This window comes from Uloborus diversus, chromosome 9, assembly GCF_026930045.1.
Source record: "Uloborus diversus isolate 005 chromosome 9, Udiv.v.3.1, whole genome shotgun sequence".
Lineage (NCBI taxonomy): Eukaryota > Metazoa > Arthropoda > Arachnida > Araneae > Uloboridae > Uloborus > Uloborus diversus.
Window position 1 is genome coordinate 127,334,319 of NC_072739.1, and position 22,222 is coordinate 127,356,540.

The following is a 22,222-nucleotide window of genomic DNA, read 5'->3' on the forward strand; positions in this document are numbered from 1 at the left end:
TACACGCTGACACACACACACGCGGCTTTACACACATACACTTACGCCTACGTGCACACACACAAGCCTAACTTACACATGCACGCCTGCACAAATACTACTATACACACGCAATCACCTAGGACGAGGGAAAGGCTTGAGGGGACAGAAACTGTTTCTAGAAACAATAACTCAAATGAGTAGGGTCCTGCCGAAACTCATGATTGCGAAAAACATAATTTGAATTCAAAATCTCAAAATTCAAATTAGTTTTTTTTTTTTTTCTGACTTGCGAAAGTTTTCTGGAAACATTCTTCGTAAAAAGTTTAAAATTTAAGTTGAAACATCAAGCCCAATGATCAACAGGAAATTTTATTTAGATTTCATTTAGTTGGTAAGAATCAATAAAAGGTAGTTGGTAAGAAATTTTTTAAAATGTATGTTAATATCCTTTCAAAAATCCTTATGTAGAAAGTATTGTGATTTAAAACTAAGCCTAATATAGATTCCAATATGCTATCTGAATTTTCTCTTTTTTTTCCAGGCAATCGAGCCCTTCCTTCCATTCTGGAGCAAGGTGTACCGGATAGCTGCTGCCAATTCTGCTGTTCTTTTTGTGGTGAGTTTTCCGGTTTTTACCAGACTGCGCGTGCGCGACGCAAAGGAGGGTAATGGGTTTTTGAGTCTATGTATGTATGCTTGTTTCTATGTGGCGTTGTAGAGGCTAAACTCCTTGGCCAATTTTGATAATTCTTACTTCAATCGATTTGTCTTTACCTTGGGGCTTCCACTAAACACACGACAGTAATAAAAATTCTCCATATCAACAACCAGTCGCCCTATTCTTAGTTCGGGATCGTGTCGCACGCATGTAGTGTGCTACACGCCAGACTGAGACACGACAGTCAACAAACCACTCCGTTCTTGATTGCAGTCCGGAGCTCGAATCTAGTGATTACCACTTGTTTCCTAAGTTTAAGGAACACTTTGATGGCCAACGTTTCCGGAGCGACGACGAAGTCAAAAGATGGGTAAAACGCTTCCTCAACGGGTTAGCGATGGAATTCTGTCAAACTCGATGCATACGTTAGGGCACCGTCGACAATAATGCACAGAAAAAGATGGCGATTATACATAAACATAGAGAAACGTATTTTCTTTCCAACGATGTAAATTTCAATGAGAATAGATAGTGCTGTATATTTGGTAAAATTGATGGAAACCTTACTTTTGGATCAACCCTCGTAGCTTTTCAAAAGTAATTAAAGAAATCTGAAAACACCAAAGCATTAGTTAAGGCATTTAATGTCGAAGCATATTCTAAATAAGTTTCTAGTTTTATTTCGTTCTACTTGTTTCGACCAATTTTCAGCAAAGCAAGTTGAAAACTTTGAATGTTAAGATTTCTCTTATTAAACCTCTCTCGTGTGTTTACGGATACATTCTCCTTTATTTTTTCCTCTCGCAACTTATCCTTAAAGGGTAAAATGTCTATAATATGAAATTGGTCTTCACAAGCTTCTATATAGTATAATTTGCCCCTGAAGCTTTTATATTAACTCTCAGGTGAGTTTTTGTGGGTAAACCATAATTTCCTTAATACTTTAACAAACTTCATACGTAAGTATAATTTTCAAAAAAAAAAATCACCGCTGTTGCAAAAAATAAGCAGATAATCGCATTTCAGATGTTGTTTGAAAAGTTACACTTAAAAAAAAAAATCCAATTTCCGTTGTCGTAGTTCGGAGTTCGAAAAACAGATCTGTGCTTTAACCTGGAGTGTAGAAATAATGGTAAAAGTGCTATCGTTTGCAGGAAAGTTTTATCATTTTCTGAAAATTAAGATACTTACATTTAACATTTTGCCTAAACCTTTGATTAGAAGCAGTCTCAATGGTCCACATGTATTTAGAACCATGTGTCTTAATCCGTTAATTTTTAATCGTTTAGTAGCTTTTGTATAAGGGTTTTCTTACTTCCCAGTCGATTAACCGCAATGGAGTATTTGATGACCGTTCAAATAATGCAAACTTCTTGAAACTTCATATTCCCCCCCCCCCCCCATAAAGCACACAGGACTGAAAAACTTATGCATTTTTAATTCATTATCTGAAGTAGTTCGTGACAGTAGCGTAACTAGGGGTTGACAGGAGTGGCTCTCGCCAGGGGCGCAGTAGCCAAGGAGGCGGCATTTCGACTGATTTAAAAAAAAAATTAAGAGATGTTTTTTTTTTTAACTATATAGAATTTGGAAAAATGCTTTAAAAAATTTAAAAAAAAAAGCTAGAGGAGCTGTATATAATCTACTGAGAAGGAACATTTGGCATCATGGAAAACAGTTCTAAAAAAGAAAATAAGAAAAAAAATTACAATGCTACCTCCTATTTGTCGAATCCTATTAGTTAAAATGTTCAAAAAAATAATAATTTTGGGAGGTCACAATGACCTCCAATGACTTCCCATGTGGGCGACCCTGGGGGGGGGGCGCAATTTCTTTAGTTCGGCAAGGACGCTAGACCCCATAGTTACGCTACTGGTTCGTGAGCAATTCAATTCGGTATTTCCAACAATGTACCGCGAATGGTTCGCTCGGGTGTGCTAATTATTTCTTATAATAACGAAGTGTCCTAACATGTGGTAAGGCCCATTTATTTATACTTGCAGCTGAGCCTTTTGCTCGCCACTGTGTTCGGACTCATCGTGTATCGCATCATCGTTGTGACGGTCCTGACGGCATCCGATCACCCAGTTCTTCAACCATACGCCAAGATCGCCACATCAGTCACCGCTTCGCTTCTCAACTTGGTCGTCATCATCATCATGGACAAGGTGACTTGAATCATGCATTCACGATAGTTAATATTGAAAAAAAAAATGTTGGAAATAAACTCGAAGGTTGTTTTTTTTTTCTAATCCTCTTCCCCCTGGATTACTTCCTGACTAACCCATATTTTACTATCGTCCTGTATGTAGGACAGATCATATTTATTGCATTTTGGCAAGGGTTATCGCATTTTTAGTTTCTAATTTGGTATTTTTTTAAACCCTACGTTTGATAAGTACTGTAGACAAAATTTTAGAGTTCAATTATAAATATTTTTATTTTATTTTTATTTTTGAATTTGACAATTTTTTGCAGTTTTATAATGTATAATTTAATAATTAATTAAAATAATTGTGTAGAAAAAATGCCAAAATCCTCTTTCAATTTTATCATTACTAATCATATACATTAGTACTAAGTAAAATTTGCAAGGATAAAACTACATTTAAATAGGTTTTATGAAGGTTTTATTAGCCGTCCTGTAAATAGGACGATGGTAAAATCCCCTGCTATGCGCGCTCCATACAAAAGTAGCTTAGCTGCTGGAAAATGGAGTGGAAAACTTGATTGCTCTCTTTCAAAACTCAATACTATTAAGTCTTTCCACAACAAGAGTTGAAAGAGCATATTTTTGGGGGTCGTAGGGAGTTTTTTGTTGACTAATTTATCATCCGCACTTCATACGTTGTGATGCTACCTTCTGGATTGAGTAAAAATATTTGCTGTTCAAAGTATGAACGCTGATCTCAGAAGAAAATTAATTAAAGAAAGAGTACATGTGGCATATTAAATAAGAAATGATAAACAACTGAACTACCTATAGAATATGTAATGTCATAGGAGGATTAACCCATGAGAGTGACCTTGACTTGAAAATATTGCCATCTGATCCAGATTTAGTCACTGATGATGAAGAAATTCATTAAAATATTTCTATCATTCTGTATAGTTACGCTGAATTTGACGAAAAACTTCTAGGTTCCCTCAGCAATAAACATTTCAAAAGGAATCAACACTAATGAAGAAATGAATATATTAAAATGAAAACGGCCTAAGTGCGTACCCGAAGTTTGCATAACTTTATGAATCACTTTCAAATAAAAATCGTCAGAAAATATTGTTGGACATAATTTCAGAAAAACACTCGTGAAATTTTTCGAGAGTGTGGTCGAAAATATGATGAAAGCAGTAAAGGAAAGTAATAAGTAACCCTGGCCTAAGAATAACAACGATTTTTGTTTGCAAACATCAAAATTGAAACACTTTTTGGGCCTAATGTTATGTAGCGGATATTATATAATGCCCAATTACTCCAATTATTATAGCAGCAGACTTAAATGCGCACAGCCGAGTCTGGGGTTACAGGAACGAAGACTCTAGAGGCCGAGAACTTTTAGATTTTATTTCTTCGCATAATCTAAGCATCGCTAATACATCTAATGCTCCTCCCACTTACACCAAAGACAAAGCAGAAATCTGGCCAGATATAACTCTTATTAGGAATTTGCCATTGACGCTTACTTGGGAAGTTCTGGCCGATGAATCACTCAGCGACCATAAGTACATTCAATTGAATCTCTCAGCACCATTGACATTCCACCGCTTTATCCGTTTTAAATCAAAGTATAATCCAGAAAGATTCAAGCAAAAAATTAAAGCGCAAATACCCTCTATTTTCACCAATCTCCCACCTATTAATGACTGTGCCTCTTTAGAAATCTTCACTGAAGAATTTATTAGAATATTACAATCATGTGCACTCCAATCCTTCAAAATAAAGTTTCATTCTCCCAAACCTTCCCTTTCTTGGTGGGACCATAACCTATCAATGCATAAGAAGCTACTGCTCGCCAAAAGACGACGGTACCAACGATGCCAAGCGACAGACACTCGTCAAAGCTTCTACATTTCCTATAAGAGGGAACTTGCTTTGTATAAAAAACACATCCGAACAGCCAAAAAAGCCTCCTGGAGAAAATTTTGCTCAGCCTCTAGCTCCACTTATTCCAAGCCGTACAAAGTTACGTTTGGAAACACTGTGCACCCTTCTCTTCTTTACGAAAGAACGGCAACCGATGACGACGCTAAAACGTTTTGCACTAAACTCCTACATCATTTTTACCCCCAAGATTTTCCCACAGCCACTGATAACCATGTCTCCACTTACTCTTCCTCTGTAGAAAATGCAGATTTTACCTCCTCAGAACTCAGCTTCGTCATGAAAAACGTTTCAATGAAAAAAGCTCCCGGAAGAGACGGATTGGACAACTGCATTTGGAAATATTTCTTCGAAGTTCACCCAAATTTTCTTTTAAACTTCATGAACAAGTGTTACAGAATGGGTTTTTTTCCAACTTGCCTTAAAGAAGGAGTCTTAATTCTTTTTCACAAACACTCCAAACCGCTGACGTCATTTGATTCATATCGTCCTATAGTGCTACTTCCAACTCTGTCAAAAATCCTGGAAAAGCTCATTGTTAACAGACTTCAAAGCTTTCTTTCGGTTAACAATCTTTTACATCCCCTTCAATTTGGATTCACACCAAGAATTTCAACTGAGCATGCACTTCATTCCCTTTTAACAGAAATAGACCAGAGGATAAATTCAGGTTTCTTAACCATTTTTATCTCCATAGACATAAAATCAGCCTTTGAAAATTTACAGTGGCAAGATATTTCGTCTTCTCTAGCAGCAACTGGATGCGAAAAGGGCGTCTATAATCTTTACAGCAGCTTCCTGAGTAATAGAAAAATTACCTTAATAGCCCAAAACGAAGTCCTTTCTACCTCACAGTTTAAGGGATGCCCGCAGGGCTCCTGCAGTGGCCCACAACTATGGAATTTGGTTATAACATCTTTACTTGCAAAACCATGGCCGGATCACACTTTTGTTCAGGCTTTTGCAGATGACTTAGCTTTCGTTGTACACGGTTCAACAACAGCTCAATTACAAAACTCAGCTAGAGAATCTCTTCAAATTCTCCACATATGGCTGACTGAACATCGCTTAGAGGCATCGGAGGGCAAAACAAGAGCAGTTATCTTCAATAAACCAAGGAATTTAGTGAAAAAACCTAGTCTAAAATTTGGAAATTTTTTTATAAAACGTGCGGACGAAGTCAAATACTTAGGAATCATCGTTGACAAAAATTTATCTTTTGTGCCACACGCTGAATTTTTAAAAACGAAAGCACTGAGGAAGAAAGCACTTCTACAACGTCTTGCTGGTCCTACTTGGGGCATGAACATATCACAACGGAAGCTGATCTATTTAAATGTTGTAGAATCTTCAATTCTATACGGATCGGCTGTCTGGACGAACTGGATGCACGGCAGAGCGTTAAAGAAGATACAAACAATACAAAGACTTCTTCTCCTAACAGTGACTGGAGCATACTGCACAACCTCCCACGCCGCACTCCATGTTATCGCTGGAATCCCTCCAATAGACCTTACGATCAAGTCAAAAGCTCTAATGTCAAAACTTTCCCTCACAAGCAAATCGATTCAAATTCCTGGCCACAATTTCAGCCCTAGCGACTTAGAAGAAACTGCCAAGAAGTGGGATAGCCATCCAAGCATCCAGTGTACTCTTCCTAAGATATGCTTAAAGGGAAAAACTCCCTCACTGCAGAATCTGGAGATATACACGGATGGCTCCAAAACAAAGTGTGGAGTAGGAGCAGGCTATGCTGTGCTACGGGATGGGGTCCGCATCCAAAACTGGTCCGCAAGACTCAATCCTTCAAACTCAGTATTCCAGGCAGAGCTTATGGCTATTTTTCAAGGCTTGTCGTATCTGCAAATAAATCACCCTTCTTCTGCCGCAGATCTATACTCTGATAGTCTCTCCTCCTTGGAAGCACTGCTGAATCCCATACATCGAAATCCCCTAGTAAGAAAAATTCAAAAAATACTCAAAGGCCAGAAGGATATCTCATTAAGTTGGATTAAGGGTCACGCAGGACAGGTGGGAAATGAAGCGGCTGACTTCTTAGCCAAACAAGCAGCAAACGACTCATCTACCCCCCTTATTCTAAACATGCCAGTGCCAAAATCCTTCATAAAACAAAAATTACAAGAACATCTAAAAGATAGTTGGAACACACGATGGCAAAGTGAAACAACAGGCAGAAGGGTACATTCCATCTTCCCAAACCCTTCTTTAAAAACCAGGATCAAGAACAGATCTGACACCCTCTTAGTAACTGGGCATGGGCCCTTTCCAGCATACCTCTCTCGCTTCAAAATAATTCCATCTCCCAACTGTGCATGTGGACTCGTAGGTACTCCAGATCATTATCTTTACTCCTGCCCTCTCACCTCTCAATTTCACCTAAAGATGAACAATAGTATCACAATACCCGACAATATTCGTCAAGCTCTTTCGCACCCATCTGGTTTAAATTCCATCCATAATTTAATTAGCGAACTGACCATCCGCAACTACGAGTTCCAAGAAGTTAGCTGATTTTCCAGTCTGTTTCCAACTCTTCCAGGTGTGTATTGGTAAAGGATGTGGACTTGCGTTTCTGTTCAAGCTGAACTCATTAAGACGTTTCCTCTTCATTGCTTTACATGATTGTGTGTCTCAAAAATGCGTGCTATCAAGCATTTTAGCTGGGGTATCCTCGATTTTTTAAAACTTTGTATATATAATGTATATATTTTACTTTATTACTGTCATTACTATTATATTTCAAAGAAAAGGGAGAAAAAGAGAAAGCCCGTCGTAGTATCTCGAGTACTCTTGCTACAACCGGTTTGCTCTTTTACATAATATGCCTTTTATTGTAACTCTTTTCGTCACTAATATATTATATTATTCCAGTTTTACATACTTAATTTCCAAAATGAAAGCCAATTTTTGGCCTTTCTTCTCACCCTCTTCAGTAAACATCGGTGGAAGAAACAAATACGCGTATTAGGTTTCACTAAGCCGTTTCTCCCTCTTTTTTGGAAAATGTTGTTATTAGGCATGTTTACAGTGGGCCGTTACCAGGCATTTCAACTTGGATGTATACAACCTTTTAACCAAGAGTCTTTTTACTATAAGTATTTTATATATTTACTTTTCTGTTAATATTTTTATTTTATACGAGGATATATATGTAACAGTATTTTCTCTCATTAATTCCTAGTTACTTGGCCCCAATATAGCACTTTGAACCTATTAACTTTTTCAAGCCTTTTCCCCCTTATATATATGTTTTTTTTATGTATATGTGTATATATATGTATGTATGTGTGTGTATGTGTGTATGTATGTATGTATGTATGTTTGTGTATGTGTGTGTATATGTATATATATATATATATATGTATGTATGTATGTATGTATGTATGTGTATAGGTATGTGCGTATATGCGATATGTATATGTATTTCAAGTTTTCCCTTCAGTTTCTTTCCCTCCCCCTCAACCACCATGGTACCCTTCACCGGTTAAGCTAGAAATGGCAGGTACGAAGGTATCATTGGTTTAAAATAAAAATAAAATAAAAATTATATAATACCCAGTGAAATGGGGAAGATGCTCCCGATAAAAGAAGAGCTTTTGTTCGTCAAACTATGTCATGAAAACAGTTCTTTCATATCAAGCTGTTTTTACAATTTGGATGATAACTCTACTATTGATTTACATAGCTACTGAAAAGTTCGCCTAATTTATAATTTTTTGAATGAAGCTTTTCAAAAAATTGGTGTGTTTTCTGAGCATTCAGCCATTGTTGAAATAATAGCCCTATATTTTGAAAAATAGAGATGAAAAATTTACACAAATGGGAAGCTCATGAAGTTTGGTAGTAAGCTCTCGATTGTCAACTCTTTTGGTGGTTACCACTTTCCATTTTATATGTCAAGGTGCACAAAAAAAATGTCCGATTCCGAAAATTGTTTCGACTGTCATAACAGAGCTAAAAAGATGAAAAATGAAAAGAATTACACTCAGGTAATACAGTTTGTAAATAATACAGTTGTTGATAATTTGATGACCATTATTAAAACTCCAGCAGGGCACAAAACATACATTTTTTTGTCTTATAATATTTTTGTTCATCTCAGAAACAAACAACTATTTAAAACGGAAACAGTAAGGGAAATTGGAATGAGAAAATGTCCCTTAGAACCATCCAAAAATCTTGAAAATTATTAGATTTAAACATCCGATAGGGAATTTCACATGAGGCACAAGATCACAACTGTTCGTTGAAATGATGGCAAAGAAGTATCACTCATCAGCAATTTCGAAGATACAAAGTTTTTCAAAAAAAAAAAAAAAAACACAGAATAATGAAGAATTGAAACAAAAAGGAAAAATATTTTATTTTGTACTAGTGTAAAGATGGCGTGGACTTACATGAAAAGCACATAGAAATATTATGCATCCATAAGTAATACAAAATGCTAACGACCGACCATAATTTCGAAATGCCTTTGAAGCAGTTACTGGATGCTGTTTGGAAAATATCGAAACTGTTTTCTTCAGAAAAAGCCTTAATATGTATTGAAGCCTGTAGAAAAGTTACTGTTGTTTACATGGGTTTGTGTACCTTTAAACATTGCTGAAAAGCAACTGTCTGTTCATCAAAACAAGACTCGAACCATACAGAAGAGCCTTTTTGAAGCTGCAGACGAAAACGTTTTAGTAAAAACTTCAAATTGAAAACAACACAATAACTTGAAGCATTGTACTAAGAAAAACAGTGGCAGTTCATGAAAAATATTATTTAAGACTTTGCGTAGAGTATTTTCTTCCATTTCACACGTACCAGAAAGCTTGAACGAAAAACCAAGTATACAGTAGTGGATTGTACCATCGTCCTATATATAGGACAGCTTGTAAAATGGAAACGAATACATGTTTGGTAATGTTTAAAATTTTATTTGTATTCCTGAGGTCTCCTTAGTCTGTAATAATATTTTTTATGAAAAATATTAAGTTTTTCATAATGTGGTAAAATGTGGGCTAAACTAGGTCCCTGAGCCAAAAGTCCTCCGAAAATCTACAGCAAAAAGAGGGCATTTAAAAAGGTTCTCCAGACGTGTTAGAATATGCAGTGCCTGCTCCTTGATTTTTCTGAGGCGAGCAAAAACTTAGAACAGCCCCTCTTTACCATCTTCTTCTGGTTATATAGAGTTTCAACAAGAAATAGCACAAAAACAAAATTTGAATTTTTGACAATTCAAATGAGGTTTTTCTCAATAACGAGTGTGTGTGATGAATGTATGTCCGTGTGCAGGCATGTGTGTTTAGATGTGTGTGGGTATGTGTATAGGCTTGTGTGTGGACGGGTATATGTGTAGGCATGTGTGTAGACGTGTGTATGTGTGTAGGCATGTGTGTGTAAGCGTTTGTGTGTGTGCAGGCGTGTGTGTAGACATGTGCGTGTGTGTGTGTAGATGTGAGTGTTTGTGTATGTGCATGTAGCCGTGTGTGTATGTATGTGTTGGCACGTGTGTGGAGAGTAGACGTGTGTTTGTGTGTGTGTGTGTGTAGAACATAGACGCCATCGCCCAGGAGTTGTCCCACTCGCGGAGGTCGGTTGACAGTGGAGTTTGCAGAGTTAAGTTTCAAGCTTAAGTTAAACCTTGAACAAGCGCAAACGATTTGTAACCATAGCGAAAAAAATTTATCCTCCTCACAAATATTAAAACAACAAGATAGACTTATTCTCGTTGTTATTATCTGAAAATTCAAAGCAACATCAACTTTGGTCAAGTGAGGACAACAAGCAATTTGTGATTGCTCAAAAATAAAATGAATTGCCGCCTCCAGAAGTTGCTGCCCTGGGAAAAGGCCCCGACTTGCTCCCTCCGCCTTCCAGATCCAGAACTCAGAATATGACTCGATTATGCCTTTAGTGCCGGTGGTGTACATCTTGCAAGCCAGTTCATATCTAAGACATTTCAAGTGGCCAGTGATTACACTTGGAGATAGTAGTTTGCAGTCTTTACTAAAAACAAGAGCTGTACCGGAATAGTCCTCCGTTGGGAGATGTAAAGCCTTTTTTCTTGAGCAATGGGGTCGTTTCCAAAATTTTAAAGGATTTTTTTCTGAAAGAGCATGCTTAAAAACATAGAATCTGACAATTTTTCAAATAATTTCTTTAACTTTAAAAATTTTTTAAATTTACTTAAATCGGTGCTCTTTTATTGTTTAACGCTTCTGCTGATGACATCACAAATGATGAAATGCCATTCAGCGTTGCCATTCACGGTCCAAAATATTTAATTCGCATCTTTATTCACGTGTATTGGCAACGATATGGTTGATAGCAAGCGTAGAGCGCAGTTGTAATTCGCTTCTTGATTATCATAACGTGGAACCGTGGTAGAAAGATGCGCCAAAGTGCATCATTTGTGACGTCATAAAGACCACGCCTTGCTTTCAAAATCGGACATTTAAAAAAAATTATTAAAAAATGACTGTTGAGAAAGTGAAAGTATTTTCTGAGTCCATGGTTTTTTTTTTCTTATTCTATCAATTTCAGTGAAAAAAAAGTACTCTTTTTGACTGAAGGAAACAACCCCATTCTCATGAAAGGTTAAGGAATAAACTCGATCATTTTCATAAAGCAGTCCATGGTGCATGGGGAAAAGAAACTCACAACTTTGTGGTTACATAGTGAACGAATCATCTTAGATACATGCGATATCGGGAAAGAGAATAATTACGTTAAAACTAGTTTTCATAAGTAATATGTATTTAACAATCAACTTTTCTTCCTGCTTAGTAACATAGTAAAAATTTTGAAATAGAATTGTTTGGCTCCAAAGAAATTGCGTACTTAAATTGTTATCATAAATTTCGAAAACTTTTTTTGAAAATACAATTAACAAGCGGTTAAAGTACACCGAACTACCTTTCGTGGTTCTATTGGTTAATTTGGCGCAAGAGCCTTAGTAGGCTATACTGCGCCAAACCCTTCGTTGGTTAGTTTATGAAATTAGTTATAACAATGTATTATGATATCCAACAGGCCCTTGTCTCGTGTGGAATACTTTTAAGAAACATCTCCTGATGTTTAAAATTCCTTCAAAAACACAAATGAATCAAGTTATTTTCAAAATTATAGGCTAACATGAGGTTCATCTACGATTTCATTTCTACAGTTTCTTCTCTATTGCAGGTGTACCGAAACTTGACTGCCCAATTAACAAATCTTGGTAAGTGTTTGATATACATGAGATATTTTTGCTATCAGTTTATAAAAATGAATTTTAATAGCTGTGTTCGTGTATCTACAGAACAACCGCGGACTCAGCGCGAGTATGAGGACACCTTCACGTTTAAAATGTTCCTTTTCGAATTCATCAACATGTATTCTTCCCTCATCTACATTGCATTTTTCAAAGGAAGGTGAGTCTCTTTACATGTCTTTCTAGTTATCTGTTGAATGGAGTGAGTTTGTAAGAGCAGGAATTAAGAATGCGCCAAATACATTGTGGTATAAATGAACGTACAACAATTAGAGATAGGATGCTATTTCTATAGCAGATGAAAGATTTGAAAGGGTGCCGCACTCTGCTTTATCATTCGTGTAACTTGATCTGGCCCAATGGTGCCAAACCAAATTTAACCTGCGGTTCGCACTTCATACCTAAAAGGAATCTGTTGAGAGAAAAACACATTCAAAGTTAAAGTAAGTTTAAATATTTTTAGATAACACGAGGGGAGGGGGGAGGACACGGAAGAGGAGAGAAAAATGCAAACTGGGAATTTTTACTATCTTTACCACGTGATTATTTTATTGACAAGGAGTTTCCATCTTTCAAATTTGCAACAACCATTCATAATCCCGAATGAAGATGATCTGTTGGTTTGGATGGTTCAAGAATATATTTTTCTATTTGTAACATTGAACATCACAACGGACCACAGGAATTGGCATCGCCACCGAGATATGTCCTGGAGGAGCCGTAGGTTGAGTATTTCTGATTTAACCTATTTGTATTGATATTGGTACATGCGGTATGGCACTTTCTCATCCCTGCTGTCACAAACCCACCACATTCGACGGTATAAAATACTTTTTTATGCTGTTGAGTCTTTTGTTCAAAACTCATGCAGAAAGTAAGTATCGTTTGGCTATGAAATAGATTAACAATTTGTGAGTCCTTTACTTCCAACTTTTCCTAGAGATCAACGACACGCGTCTACTTCACTCCCTGTCTTTGAAAAGTTCCCTCTATTGTTACACTTTACAAACGAGCCACACCTTCGCTAATCGCTTACTCCGTAAGTTTCATTTATTTGACGATGATAATCACAAGATCGAACATTTCTTCTTGCATTCAAAAACTTGGTAGTGGATCCCGTTTCACAGCTAGAGCGGGCTGATGGGTTGTTTGAAATAAGATTACAGCCAAAGAATAATTTCAAACTTTAACATAATCGAGAAAAATATCTAAGCTAATTGAGGTAGTGAGAAGCAAAGGGATGTTTATGTGGAATTTTAAAAGTTTTGAGTAAAACGCGTTTATTGTTTAGAACCTGAGTGTTGACTTTCATTGAAATATTTTTCTAAATCATGCTGTACAGCAGCACCCACCAGAACTATTGTATTATCTCTTGCTCTAAAGCAGAGGAGAGGTTCTGACACCATTTGTACTGATTATCTCCAAATTTTTAATTTTGGTACTTATACCTACCTCCCTTTGCCACTGCCTTATTTTGTGCTTATTTCCAAGCTGAAGATTGTTGGCGATCGACCGTGGACGAGGTCGTCTCAAAATCGGTTGGAGACAAGACAGGCATTAAGTATAGATTTCTTTAATCAAGCGTTATGAAAGTTTCTTTTTTCGTGAAACGATTTTGTTTGTGTACAATAAGGTATATTTGCTTATTTCTTATTACTTTCTTGTCTTATTGTTGTCTTATTACTTATAATTGAACTCTGATTTTAAAAGTCTTGATTTCCTTATCGCGTTTACTGCTTTCCCGAATTCCGACGTATTCGATGTTTTTGACTCTGCTACCGAGTGCCATAAATACTCAGCCACACAATAAGTTGAAGAATTACTACGCCATTGGTGCCCACAAAAAGAGGACATGGCGCTCATTACGCCACTGAAATTTTTAGAGGGTGTTTTAAGACGTCTTAATTTTATTTTGAGGGTGCTACTGAGTGTTTGAGGAGATGCACCATCTCTCTTGGGGGGTATAGGCACCTCTGACTAACCTCAAGCGATCTTCGTGCTGTCAGATCCACATGAGGTATGATGTAACAGTACTTATTTTCTGATATCAGTTTCGTGTGTTAAAATTAGCGAAGTTAGCTCGAATTTAAGAAACGGAAAGAAGGCAAACTTTTTTGCATATTCAAATCAATAAGAGCAACTATCGCAAACAGTTAGCCGTGTGTTAAGGTACTTTTAAGAATGTCACTTTTGAAAATAACAATAATATTGAAAGAAAAGTGTTAAAAGCGTAGAAATATACTAAGGGTGCCCCCTCAAGTATAACGGCGCACCTCCCTCAAATGCTACAGAGCACCCCTACTCCCATGAGATCAACAACCCTGTGAAATCAATCCCCTAAAACTTTGATTTGCCCTCGTATATAATTGATGTTCGCATTGCTGATAAACATTAAAACTAGACTAGCTGATATTTTGAATCTACAAATTATAAAACTTTAATTTTTAAAATTACAATAAGTTTTAAATGAAAATTAAACACACACACACGCGCGCGTACAAACATATAAAATTTTTTCGTATTGTTAAGTTTTTACTTCTGTCGGCAGTCCATTACTGCCTATTTTTTATTCAATGAACTGATTATAAAGGTTCTATCCGCCTTACTTTTCATCGTCGCATCTCTTTGTCTTCAGCAGTCTTCCAAAAGGAAATCGACTTGCGCTGCCATCCTACAATTGAATTAACTGCGTAGAAATTGTCTTTCTAACTTCTGTCAGCTTTAAAGAAGTTTAGAGAACTGGAGAAACGATTAGATTTGAAGATCTCGTTGACAAATAATGGATTAAAATATAGGTCTATTTTATTCGACTACAAGTTAGCTTTTGTGAGTCTCCTTGGAAAAGAACACGAATCATTTTCTTTTCCACGTACAAGCAAAAATGGAGCATGCTCCATGTTTTATTATAGGTAGCGTAAAAAACTGAATATTCTTTCATTCTAAGCAATATTCTTTTATTTTACAGGTTTTTTGGGCATCCAGGAGATACGTTTACGCTTTTTGGCTTTCGACAAGATCAAGTAAGCAAGTTATTCGTATTTTTTGATTGGTTTTGTACATTAAGAAATGTTTATAAAATATTTGAGGATAAAAATAAAAGGCATCTGATATCCTGTTAGAAAATGCTTTACGTGCTAGCACAAAATTTATGTTTTTAATTGAAGTCATTAATAATGTCTCGAATATTTTCAATTGATTGCGAGAGAAAAAATTATACAACTTCGTGAGTTTAGGAATTCAAAGTAAAATAGCTATCGGATTAACACTTTAAGCAGAATAAATAATACATCGAAATAGAGAAAGAGTATGGATGTAAGAAATAATAACTGCTATTTCGAACAACTCCATTTTGTTCCCACTGAAGAGTAGACTGTTTGACTCTAAAAATATACAGTGTCAGTTTACATATGCAAATAGAAAGAAAAAACTCTGTTGTTACTCTAGAGGTAATTTTTGAAACTTGACAGTTGCCAGCGTTTGAAAACAGTTCACCAGTTACTCCGCGTGGTTGTTCAGGCTCATTGAGCAATAGTAAGAAAAGTGTAGCTTAGTATAGAGTTCAATGATCAGGTTGCGATTTTAACGTCACTGGTAGTTTTCCGGTGAGCCCGGTAGATCAGGTATGTTACCGAACACTCGTGGTTACAGCGCGGTTAGTTCTAGTTTAGTAGCAGATGATGCTCTAATCAAAGAGTAAAACTTGAAACAAGACCGAATTCGCCACAAAAATACCATGTGATCTAGCTAACTACGTCGAGACTGTGGTGAGAGTGGTTGCAACCGGGTTGACCGCCAGAGAATGATCGCGAGCATATCCAAACGCTGTTTGATCACAGACAAAAAAGAACTGATTGCCGTTTCCGAACGTTTGCGGTAGCACCGGTGGGACCGATCCGCGTTTCCGAACGTATTCTGAATAAATGAATAGTTTAGTGCTTTTTAATACATCATTGAATAAGTAAACGAAATGAACTATTTCACTTTTCCTCGTATATACTGCTATTGTACAAAACATTTAATTTAAAAATAATCTTGATATCAAATAAATAAATACTGCTCCGAATATCAGTAGATCTCGGTTATTTAAAATGTAATAACAATAATTATAACATTCTATAATAAAATAAGTTTTCTCTTGCAACAAAATATTACAATATGAATATCAGTTTTTGAGAATTGCTTGTTTTACCATATGGGCTTTGACCTCCTGGTGTAAATATTTTCTGACTGGCGTACTACATACGAGGGGGGACCCAAAAGAAACCGGACTAATGGTGCGATGCCAATCCTAGATGTAGTAGAGTGTTCTCCAGCTAGATGGCTCAAGACCTTCATAAACTAGCTCTGCAATTGGCGTCAGTTTAATTGATACCGTCTGATCGTAGGGTTGGTTTTCTCAGGTGATGTTGCCTTCCGCCTGCGAACTCATTACATGGCAGATTTAAAAGAAAAAACTAAATTTGAAATTTTGCTTCTCCTGCTTGAAAAGTCGGCAACGGATTAGCTTACCAAATGTTTCAACAAGCTTTCAAGACCGATGCTATGAGCCGTACATAAGTTTTCGAATGGTTTGGGCGCTTTGAACGCGGTAGCATGAATGTTGAAGATCATGCTCGCTCTGAGAGCCCTTCAACGTCTCGAAATGTTGAAAACGTTGAAAAAAATCTGTCAAAAAAGCAACGAGAGTTGACGTTTTACGATTGACGAAAATTTAGAAGAAACAAGAGTGAGTTGGAGCTCGCTAGGGCGATTGGAAGGATGGTTCCTTCACAATGATAACGCTCCCGTACACACAACCTTTACTATTAACCGCTCTCAGGGGTGGCCAGTCGTTCTTCGACTCCCGTATTCGCCAGACCTAGCCCCCTGTGATCTTTTTCTGTTCCCGAGGATGAAAAAAATCTGAAAATGAAGCGTTTTGATGATGTAGAAGCTGTAAAAACTACTTCGCAACGGGCACTGGACATGGTCAAAGTTAGAGAGTTCCAGGGGAGCTTCTAACAACGGAAAAAAAGAATTATCAAGTGTATTGCATCTAAGGGTGAACACTTTAAAGGAGACAAAAGAAATTTTGCGAATAAACTAATACATAAATATTTTAGAACAAAAATCCAGTTATTTTTGGGTCTCCCCTCGTATGTGTGACTATATAGTTAAACTATTACCAGATAGATAGCTCTGATATCATGGTAAAAAATTCCCCATTTCACTTCGCCCCCCGCTATTTTACTTTGCCCCACATTTCCCTACTTTTATTCGTAAAATGTAGTAGTTGGTATTTTTGCTCTTCCTCAAGTGCGATGATATTTAAAGTTATTATTTTTTGTTTTCTTAGTGTGAACTTGGAGGCTGTCTCTTTGAAGTGTGCGTACAACTGGCGATTATAATGGTCGGAAAACAAATCCTCAATAATATTTCAGAACTTTCTTGGGCGTAAGTACATTCCCGTGCGTTGTTATCTACGCTTGAAGCTTTCGTCAATGTATTAACGTGTCATGAATTTGATTTGTTTCAGGGAAGTGATGAACTGGTGGAAGCGCTGGTGGCGGACGAGGGACGGCCCCAGGGACCGAAAAGCCACTACTCGGTGGGAGATGGACTACAATTTGCTGGAGTGTGATCGTATGGCGCTTTTCGATGAGTACCTGGAGATGGGTTAGTTTAGATAGCTCAGCTATATAGTACTTAAAATCAGGGCTTAGCCACGGATCTAGTTCAGTGATGCCCAAGCTTTTCCTACCAGAGGGCTGCCTCTTACACTGCAAAAAAATTCCGAAACGTTACTGGTTATTTCCGTGGAACGTCTCGGGATTTCACAGGTTTTCACCTATTTCCCCGTAAAAACAAGTATCTTCGCAAAAAAGTTTCCTGAATCGCTACAAGTTGAACAAATGCAGACTTTTCACTGTTGTCGAAAATATTTTTAGCTACCAGTTTAAAGATTGAATGATTGGGTTTATTAAGTGTATCGGCCTACCTTTAATTACGGCCAGTCGAGATTGACTCTGCTTCCAATGAGAGCGAAAAAGTCAATGGATAGCTACAACTTTGCAAGGCAGGAAAAGCAGACAGGAGATATGCTTGGTTTTTTTTCTTGCATGTAGTTTTGGCCGTGGTTGCTCTAATTCTTCTGGAGCTCTCTTGGTAAACCAGGACGGTTCTAGTCAATTACACTAAACCTACTTAATTTTTCTAGAAGATTCACAAGACATGACTGGCTTTAACAGGGGAGATTTCGCTATTCTTCAGAAAGTTTCAAGGTTAGTTTCAGAAAGGTTACTGACTTTTAGCGAAACAGTGCTGGTTTTTCCAAGATATGTTACTGGTAGAAATTGGGCACATCAGCTGCCTATCATTTTCCAAGAACGTTTCTGAATCGTTTTCACAGTGTATATTAAAATGATTCTCGCGGCTCAGAACACATAAAATTTCAAAATATTTTTCTCTAAATAACATGCGAAAATATGAAAAAGGGAAGAAAATTAAAAACCATTTTAATTGTTTTATCATTCTGATGCTCCTTTTATTAAATGTATCTGTTTTTCAGAACCCTATTTCTGAACATTTGAATCTAAGTTTGTAACATTGTCATTAATCGTGTTTTTCGATTTGCAACATTGAGCAAAACATTACCCGCGCGGATCAGCTTTGCGAGTCGGATGTGGCCCATTGTCCCTAGGCTGGGCACCACTGATCTAGTATAAGTGGATACACAACTCGTGGCTAGTGGCAGCCATTGGCGAATCTTGAAGTAAACGGGCCAAAGCCCACCTACGAGGATGAAACAACTGATCTCTAGAGAATACAAGACTGTTTGCATCCTCGTAGGCTACGTTATTTGCACGCATGCTCTTTTCGGACGCTTGCTCGTCTACCACTTGGTCTCGGTTGCCCGTGTAGCTGGTTTCTCGTTGTGTATCTATTGTCCGTTACCAGGAGAATGCACTTGACACCGCCTTCATCAAGTGGAATCCGACGATTTTATTTCTGTTTTCTGGAAGCGGCTTATAGTCATAGCATTTTGCCAAATAAGCGGCAGTTTTCAAAATTTAAAAATAACGATTGTAACAGCAAACAAGCGAAGCAAGTGACAAAGAGGACATTAACTACCTAACGGCACGACGTTGAGGGTCACGGATCTGGGCGAAATTCTGGATTTAGGTCAATACCCACAAGATATGAGCCCAGGTAAAGCGGTTTGACTGCATAGGCCCTAGTTCTGCCGTAATGGGGATCTGAAGTTTCTAGTTTGGCTCCAGAAAAGCAATGGTTTTTCCTTTGAAGTTAACCTGTTTTTACTCTTTTCTTGATATTGCATTGCAATATCGCCCAACTGAATGCAGTCACAGTAAAGAGTAAGTTTCACTGCCTCTACGTTGTAGTAACAAGAGATGCGAAAGATGTTGGATGGAGGAGGGCAGACCAGGGCGGATTTAGGAGAGGGCACAGGCGAGGCTACTGCCCGGGGCCTCCACAAAAAAGGGCACAGTAAAATTTTTGCAGAATATCCTAACTTTCACGGGTCGAAAATTTCGGATATATACATATATATCAAAATATTCGGATATATATCAAAGTATCAGATATTTTCGAAAATATGATGATCTTTTCGAACTCTGATTAGGGGCTTCCACTCCTTCGTTGGCCCAAGGCATCCACGCTTCCAAATCCGGCCCTGAGAGCAAATATTGCGCCAAAGTTTCAAATGCCAATGAAAACGCTATTGCGATTCCGGAGCCAAACAAGAAAATGTAGAACCTCCTTGGTGCCGAACTAAAGCCTATACACTCAAACTATTTTACCTGGGCTCATGTCTAGTACGAACTGACCTGAATTCAGAAGTTTGTCAAGGTTCGTGATCTTCAAGTTCCACACTATTTGCAGGGCTCCAGAATTGCAATGCCGTTTTCATTGGAATTTGAAATTTTCGGACAGTATTTACCCTCGCAAGACGTTCAGCGTCTGTTTATCAGTACAATGAAGGGGGAGATTGTACTTTATTCTATGTTGTGAATGCTTTTAATTGGCTCATATTGCATTGCAGATGGAAAAAAAAGGATAAAAAAAAGTTTAATATCAAAGGGAAAACCATTGCATTTCTGAACTCAAATAACAATTTTAGACACTTGTTGCAGCCGAACTAGGGCCTATGCAGTCAAATAGCTTTGGCTGGGTTCATATCTAGTGCGAAAACTGACCTAAATCCAGAATTTCATTCAGATCTGTGACTTGGTCGTGCCGTTTGGTAATAAGACTTTTACTCCATTCGCGCCAAAGTCAAAATTGTTTATATACAAGCGTAGGAACGTGTTTACTGATCATGGATCATCCGTGCGCTAAACTGATCTCTGCGTTCGAGTTTGGTCACAGATGAATTTAGCTTTAGTGTATTAATGAGTTTAAAATTATGAATGTACGGTTTCATTTTCTTGTTCTTTTTCTCCCCTACAGTCATCCAGTTTGGTTTTGTGACTCTATTTGTTGCAGCATTTCCTTTGGCGCCTCTTTTCGCCTTACTCAACAACATCGTGGAGATTCGTCTGGACGCCTATAAATTTGTCACTCAACTACGGAGGCCCTTGTCAGCGAGGGTACCGAGCATAGGTGAAGAATTTTTCTTACTCGAAATCCTTATTTCCATACCGCGTCATAAGTGGGACGATTTTGCTATGTTTCAGCTATGGAGATGTAATAGCAGCAACACTAACCAATGATTGAGCAAGAGCAATAATAACCAACGTGCAAAAGAAACAAAACTAAACATAAAATCACCTATTTAGAGTGCACCTATTAAGAAGAGATTTTTAAATATCTACACCTAGAACTGAAAATAATCACTCGCCATCTGGTGACTAAATGTCTTACTTTGGCTACTAAATAAACTACTCCACCGGCAACTTTTTTAAAATCCCACCGACCGCACACATTATTACTTCATGAATTTTGTTTTCTTTTCTTTTTACAACTGTATTTCTATTTTGTAGTACCGTTCGAAGTAAAAATGATTACCTACTCTCACTTAGTATTTCAAATCGCTTAAGGATAAGAAAAAAGCCATATTTCGTTTTACTCTCCTACCCACCTCCTTAAAAACTAGCAAGCGCAAACACGTGGGAGTGCACAAAAGGTTCGAGCGCACCTTGGGGTTGAGTAAAAAGAAAAAGAAAGAAATGCAAATGAATGAAATTTCAGTTAGGTCTCACATGGCAATATGTTCTTTCACTGCTAACGTTTTTGTGAAATTACTTTCATTTTTCCTTTGAAAAAAAAGAAAAAAAAAGAATCCCGGAAAATGTGGTTACTAATGGTAAAAAAAAACGAGCTGATGTGTGCATCACATGACTTCCTTTTACTCCAATTTAATGTCATTTCCCCATTATTCGCTATTTTAATGTGATTCAATATTTATTCTCTAAATATCACCAACAATGGCCAAATTGAAACCAAAAAAAAAACTCCGCCAAATTTGTCGCCAAGTTGGCGACAAAACTTGGCGACCAAAAGACTGGCGATATATCGCCAAGTGTCCGACAAATTATAACGCCACTTGAGTTTACATCGAAATTAACAATGATTTCCCCCCAAAAAGGTGCAAAAGACCCCCTTAGGAACATCCGAAAGCAACCAAAAGGGGAGGTGCACAACTAGACCCCACTACGAGTCTATGTACCAAATTTCAACTTTCTAGGACATACCATTTTTGAGTTATGCGAGATACATACGCACATACGCACATACGCACATACACACATACGCACATACATACAGACGTCACGAGAAAAGTCGTTGTAATTACCTCGGTGATGGTCAAAATGGATATTTCGCGTGTCTATACATTCTTAGGCACTTTTCCGCATGTGGTCGAATCGAAAAAAAAACTCAACATTCATTGGGGGTGAGCAAAATGGAAATTAAGGGCGATTTTTGAGTGAAAATTTTTTCGCGAATACAATACTTCCTTTTTTGTAAAAGGAAGTAAAAAAAATGGCTACCGGCCAATGGCATAGTCAAACTTTTAACTTTCAGGTACAGTGGCTGCCGCTTATATGAATCACGTATGTTCTAAACAGTTTTGATTCCATAAAGCGGCTAATTCAATAAAACAGGATTATATGCTCTTTTTGACAATTTGATTTATTAAAGCGGTTGATTCAATTAACCGGCGTCCATTGTATAACTTTATTCAGCGATGCCCACCTTGGGCAGGAAGTCATGGTGC

General features: G+C 37.4%; 1 protein-coding gene across 1 annotated transcript in view; it reads left to right on the plus strand.

The window, feature by feature from the left end:
* LOC129230480 (anoctamin-5-like) overlaps nt 1–22,222 on the plus strand; it is a 129,545-nt gene that overhangs the window by 101,977 nt on the left and 5,346 nt on the right. The window contains exons 14-21 of the mRNA XM_054864882.1: nt 524–598; nt 2,644–2,808; nt 11,934–11,970; nt 12,052–12,163; nt 14,969–15,023; nt 17,339–17,436; nt 17,519–17,658; nt 20,455–20,607. Of these exons, the coding sequence (XP_054720857.1) occupies nt 524–598; nt 2,644–2,808; nt 11,934–11,970; nt 12,052–12,163; nt 14,969–15,023; nt 17,339–17,436; nt 17,519–17,658; nt 20,455–20,607 (835 nt within the window). The remainder of the gene's footprint in view (nt 1–523; nt 599–2,643; nt 2,809–11,933; nt 11,971–12,051; nt 12,164–14,968; nt 15,024–17,338; nt 17,437–17,518; nt 17,659–20,454; nt 20,608–22,222) is intronic.